The sequence below is a fragment of the Girardinichthys multiradiatus genome, chromosome 20 (genome assembly GCF_021462225.1).
Source record: "Girardinichthys multiradiatus isolate DD_20200921_A chromosome 20, DD_fGirMul_XY1, whole genome shotgun sequence".
NCBI lineage: Eukaryota > Metazoa > Chordata > Actinopteri > Cyprinodontiformes > Goodeidae > Girardinichthys > Girardinichthys multiradiatus.
In genome coordinates, this window is record NC_061812.1 from 2,652,578 (window position 1) to 2,659,105 (window position 6,528).

The window sequence follows — 6,528 nt, forward strand, 5'->3', positions numbered from 1 at the left end:
GTTTTCATTGTGGTTCTGTTGGGTCCAATTTAGATATTGTTTATATATGTCTAAATTTTCATTTCAGGTCTTAAACTGCATTTAATTAATATTCTTTATGTGTATGTTAATTTATTTGTTGCTCCTTCTGTCTGCTTTTTTTTCCCTGTTAAGCTGCTTTAATGAATGTTAAGGAAATGACAAAGAATGCATTATTTTTTACCGTCATAAGTAACGGCCACAAAACTTACAGTAAACTGGAAAAAGGTCCTGAAGTTAGCTGATGAAAGCACCGGACTCACATGACAGAGTCCAAAAACATCCATTTTTTGTAATTCTCATATATCCCACATTTAAATCATTATAGTTCTTAAAATAATGAAATTTAACTGAATCAAAAGCCTGTTTTGACCCTTTTTTTTGGCATCTTAGATGGAGCACAGATTTGGACGAGTTGAAGCAGAGGCGTGTGCTCCTCCTTGGTGACTGCCTGGTCTCTGCTGCTTTCCTGAGCTACCAAGGGGCCTTCAGCTGGGAGTTCAGGGATCAGATGGTGTATCAAATATGGGTTCAGGATGTGCAGGAGCGAGGCATCCCCTTGAGTCAGCCTTTCAAAGTGGAAAACCTTCTTACTGATGATGCAGAGATCAGCAGGTGCAGACCATTTAAAAACATGACAAAAATAAATCAGACGTATCGATGAATTAGTTTTTCCACTCAGTGCTGATCATAAAGGAGCTAACTGTGTCTGTTGAACCTGAGCAACAGGTGGGGCTCTGAGGGTTTGCCCCCTGATGAGCTGTCGGTGCAGAATGGGATCCTGACCACCAGAGGGAGTCGATTTGCCTTGTGTATTGATCCTCAGCAGCAAGCATTCAACTGGCTTAAAAACAAAGAAGAAAACAATAATCTCAAGGTAAAAAATCCCTACAAAAACACTTTATTTGTCATGGGTTTCTTTTACTCACTAATTGTTTTTTTCTATTTGCAGATTATAAATGAGTTTTTCTTCCACTCTGTATTTTTGTAACAAAAAAGCAGCCATTTAAAAGCTGTAAATGTTAATTTCTTCATTATTTTCCGGTATAATTTGAGAAGCTATGACAGGCAAGTCTTCATAAGGTCATTGCTCCTCACCAGATCACATTTTAGTCTCCAGACAGATCAGTTGAGCTGGAAAATTGCTATTTTTTGACACGTTTGCAACTAAACCCAAAATGATTCATTCCCTTGGCTGATTTAGATCTAAAGTTATTCTCTTTTAACCAAGATCTTTCTGATAGGATATAAGCAAAATAAAACACTAAGAAAATGCAAAAGAAACACAGATTAAAACAATGTTTTTATTTAAATTTGAATGAAAATAGCATGTTGAAGAATAGAAAAACCAATCTTTTTGCATGTGTCCAGTGGCATATTGGTGATTTATCTTTGGTGATGACCTCCAGGTCTTTAAGGTTAGAAAGCCTTCTTACCATCACCCTAATCTCCAGCTTCCTCCGTTGGATTAAAGCTGGGACCCTAGCTCTGACGTTCCAGAATGATACTTTACTTCCAGTCAGAAGAAACATGTTGGTAAAACTGGGATACAAATAATTGGACCTGAATTTATGGTCTTTTCCTTGACTCTTAGTTCTCGTACCTCCTTGTGACAGAAAGAAGCAAACAAGAACCAATATAGAAAAATGCAGTAGAAATAAAATCCAGGCATCGTAAGTCATCCAGAAATACTCACTTACTGCTGCTGTAGTTCTAGTTAAAGCTGCACGTTCTGCTGTTCTTTGTATGCATTTGAAACCAAAGTAGAACTTGATTCACGTGGAAAAAATAATCCTCTCCAAAAGACTTTGTCACTTCACGGAAAATGAGCAGAAATAAAACGATACAGATGTAAGACTTAACTACAAGACAAAAGGTAAAAATGATCCGGTTCATCACTGAGTTTTTATATTTGACATTTTTTGTAATGCTTTTAAAGACAAAAAACTTCCATAGGGTTCTGTTCCACGTTTTTATGTTTTGTTGTTTTTTAATTAACTTTCAGTCATTTTTGGTCCGACGTAGAAAATTGATGCCTCCAAAAAACCTTGTTTTCACTCTCTCTTCAGGTCCTCTGTAGGTCACCAAGTAACAACTTGAAAGTTTAAGGTTTAGTCCTAACAAGTGTGAACATCTTCCCCCAGATATCGTCCTTCAATGATCCAGACTTCTTGAAACAGCTTGAGATGGCCATTAGGTACGGTTATCCATTCCTCTTTCAAGATGTAGACGAGTACATCGACCCGGTAATTGACAACTTACTGGAGAAAAATGTGAAAGGAGCCGAGGGCCGACAGGTCGTCATGCTGGGAGACAAGGAGGTCCATTATGATCCCAACTTCCAACTTTATCTCAACACCAAAGTGGCTAATCCCAAATATACTCCATCAGTGTTTGGAAACACCACGGTCATTAACTACGCCGGTACGATCCGCCATGACAGCTGTGCTTGTTATCTGTGTGTTATTAACAGTGATACTAAATGGTTGGTGTGTGTACATCTAAATATTGTGTGAATGTTACACACAGTAACACTGAAAGGTCTGGAGGACCAGCTCCTGAGCGTCATCATGGGCTTTGAGAAGAGGGACCTGGAGAAGCAGCGTGAGCGTTTGATCCAAGAGACCAGTGACAACAAGAAGCTGCTGAAAAACCTTGGAGATTCATTGCTTAGAGAGCTGGCCACGTCTACAGGAAACATGCTGGAGAACACGGAGCTTGTTCAGACTCTAGAGGAAACCAAGCTGAAAGCCACTGAGGTTAGATTGGATACGGTTTGCTGCAATGAAATGATTCAAGAATACAGAGGCAGTTTTTGATTGTCTTTAAATCTGTGATGGTCAGGTATTTGAGAAGCTCACGTTGGCTCAGAAGACATCAATGGACATTGATCAGCTCAGAAATGGCTACAGACCTGCAGCAAAGCGCGGCGCCATCTTGTTCTTCGTCCTGACAGACATGGCTCTGGTCAGCAGCATGTACCAATACTCACTGGCATCGTACCTGAAAGTCTTTGACTTGTCGCTACGTAAATCTTGCTCTGATTCTGTCCTTCACAAAAGACTCCAGAACATCATCAACACTCTGACATACAATGTTTATAACTACGGCTGTACAGGTAAAAGAGCCGAGGAAGAATAATGTTGGAAATATTGGCTCCTTCAGGTGTACATTGTAATTTGTAGGTTTCCTCGTCCTTCAGGGCTGTTTGAGAGACACAAGTTGCTCTTTTCCTTCAACATGACAGTGAAGATCGAACAGGCAGAGGGAAGGGCCCGCCAGGAGGAGCTGGAATTTCTTATTAAAGGTGACATATTTAGAGAAACCTTTAAACTGATATCTATGAACATCCTCAATCCTCAAAGTTTTCTTTTCCCTATCAAATGTATAAAGGTAATCTGTCTCTGGAGAAGAGCGTTAAAAAGAAGCCATGTGACTGGCTTCCTGACCAGGGCTGGGAGGACCTGCTTCAACTCTCAGAGCTCTTTCCTGAACACTTTGGCTCTCTGCCTGATGACATTGGGAAAAATCCCACTGACTGGGAATCTGTGAGTGACTCCAGTAACTGAAATCAGTGCAGTCTGGTTAGTTCAACTGATTTTCACAGTTATTATGTTTTTTCCTTCTCAGTGGTTTGATTTGGACGCTCCAGAACAGGCTCCATTTCCCATGAAATATAAAGAGAACCTCTCAGCCTTTCAGAACCTGCTGTTACTGCGCTGCTTCCGCTTGGACCGAGTCTTCAGAGGTGTGACCGACTACGTCACTGTGACCATGGGCGAGAAGTGAGGCTACTTTAGTTATGCGGCTGCAGTATATAGACACACAGCACCGATCCACAGTTTTCATCCAGTCATCAGCAGCAGGAAGGTTCTGATTTAGTTCTACTCATCATGGATCTGAACCATTTTCTTCCACAGTGTGAAATGATAATACAACATACAAGTTTGATGAGTTTCAAAAACAAGAATTAGCTGCACGACTTTGACTTATCGTGTATTTTCCCCAATCCACACAGGCTCAAATATATACATACACACACACTACAGTTTTTGTAGCCAATCAACAAGCTTGTTTGGGGATTTTGTCCAATTGAAACACTGGAGTGTCCAACTTTAATCTTTCCAGTTGTTCATTTGTAGTAAAGTTGGACAATTTAAAGGTATTTATTATTCCAACTACTGTTGGTAATGTACCAGTACCAACCAGACCCTCAGCATGATGGGGCCACCACCATGCTTGGTAGATGGAACAGTGTTCTTAGGTTTGAAAGCCTAATTAGATCCTAAAGTAGAAGCAAGTAACAAGTACAAGTACCTAATTAAAAACCCTAAAACCCAAGTAGAGCTGAGTCGAGCCAAGTAGGTAACGGGAAATGGACTTTAGGCTCTTCCAAACATTCTTCTGGTCATTCTGACCTTAAAACGTCTCCAGAACCCAGTTGGTTTTATTATGTATTAATTTAATTGTTTGGCTCTTAGTTCACTGTGGACAGCAACACTGTTGACAAATGATGACAGGCTTGGACCGCACTGGTTCTGAGGTTGTTCCAGAACATTCTAATCATGTATCTTTCATCAGAGTTCACAGTTGGGGTCAGACGGTTGATACTCGGACACAGTCGGGTGTTCCAGCTCGAGCTTCTGGAATGGACCCAGGCCCAACCCGACCTAACATTAGTGGACTATGCTTAAAGGCCCGGTCCATGCCAGGAAACCAGCCAGTTTAAAAGAGCTTTACCAATGTTGTCTGGAAGACTGATTAAATATCCAGCTAAGAATACGACTACTAGAAGGATATAGTTTCTCTAAACCTCTTTAAAGGACATTTAACCAAATATTAGTAGGGGTGTATGTATATATGTGAGCTGATATGTAAAGTTTCTAATCTCTGTTGATGAGAATAAATCCAGAATATATTCAGACCCAGTTCTTGTTTTAGAAAATGACATGTATGTTGTATGATCATTTAACCCAGGAAGAATGGTGCAGATGCGTCAGTTAGGTTCAAAGGTCAAAATAATGTGGCTCCTAAGATTAGAGTATGTAAACTTCTGACCTACTATGTACAGCAACCATCATTCCTTTAAGATCACAGTTGTACAGAAGGATGAATTTCACTCATTATGTCACATATTATGTGTGATGGAGCTTAAATGGACTAGATATAATCAGGTGTTCATGATGAATGAATGAATGGATGAATGGATGGATGAATGGATGGATGAATGGATGGATGAATGGATGGATGAATGGATGAATGAATAAATGAATGAATGAATGAATGAATGGATGGATGAATGAATGAATGGATGAATGAATGAATGAATGAATAAATGAATGAATGGATGAATGAATGAATGAATGAATGAACGAATGAATGGATGAATGAATGGATAAATGAATGAATGGATGGATGAATGAATGAATGGATGAATGGATGGATGAATGAATGGATGAATGAATGGATGGATGAATGAATGAATGAATGGATGGATGAATGGATGAATGAATGGATGAATGAATGAATGAATGGATGAATGAATAAATGAATGGATGAATAGATGAATGAATGAATGGATGAATGAATAAATGAATGAATGAATGAATGAATGAATGGATGAATGAATGAATGAATGGATGAATGGATGGATGAATGGATGAATGAATGGATAAATGAATGAATGAATGGATGGATGGATGAATGGATAAATGAATAAATGAATGAATGGATGAATGAATGAATGAATGAATGAATGGATGAATGAATGAATGAATGGATGAATAAATGAATGGATGAATGAATGAATGAACGAATGAATGGATGAATGAATGAATGAATGGATGAATAAATGAATGGATGAATGAATGGATAAATGAATGAATGAATGGATGGATGGATGAATGGATAAATGAATAAATGAATGAATGGATGAATGAATGAATGAATGAATGAATAAATGAATGAATGAATGAATGAATAAATGAATGAATGGATGAATGAATGAATGAATGAATGAACGAATGAATGGATGAATGAATGAATAAATGAATGAATGGATGGATGAATGAATAAATGAATGAATGGATGAATGGATGGATGAATGAATGGATGAATGAATGGATGGATGAATGAATGAATGAATGAATGAATGAATGGATGGATGAATGGATGAATGAATGAATGGATGAATGAATAAATGAATGAATGAATGGATGAATGGATGAATGAATGAATGGATGAATGAATAAATGAATGAATGAATGAATGGATGAATGAATAAATGAATGGATGGATGAATGGATGGATGAATGGATGAATGAATGGATAAATGAATAAATGAATTAATGAATGGATGGATGGATGAATGGATAAATGAATAAATTAATGAATGAATGAATGAATGGATGGATGAATGAATGGATGAATGAATGAATGAATGAATTAATGAATAAATGAACGAATGGATGAATGAATGAATGAATGGATGAATAAATGAATGAATGAATG

General features: G+C 38.0%; 1 protein-coding gene across 2 annotated transcripts in view; it reads left to right on the top strand.

Annotated features, from left to right (window-relative positions):
* Positions 1 to 6,528, top strand: part of dnah10 (dynein axonemal heavy chain 10) — a 65,800-nt gene that overhangs the window by 50,772 nt on the left and 8,500 nt on the right. For both annotated transcript variants that reach the window (XM_047347217.1, XM_047347216.1), the window contains 8 exons: positions 412 to 633; positions 748 to 895; positions 2,163 to 2,442; positions 2,548 to 2,777; positions 2,863 to 3,136; positions 3,221 to 3,325; positions 3,412 to 3,566; positions 3,649 to 3,803. In XM_047347217.1, the coding sequence (XP_047203173.1) occupies positions 412 to 633; positions 748 to 895; positions 2,163 to 2,442; positions 2,548 to 2,777; positions 2,863 to 3,136; positions 3,221 to 3,325; positions 3,412 to 3,566; positions 3,649 to 3,803 (1,569 nt within the window). The remainder of the gene's footprint in view (positions 1 to 411; positions 634 to 747; positions 896 to 2,162; positions 2,443 to 2,547; positions 2,778 to 2,862; positions 3,137 to 3,220; positions 3,326 to 3,411; positions 3,567 to 3,648; positions 3,804 to 6,528) is intronic.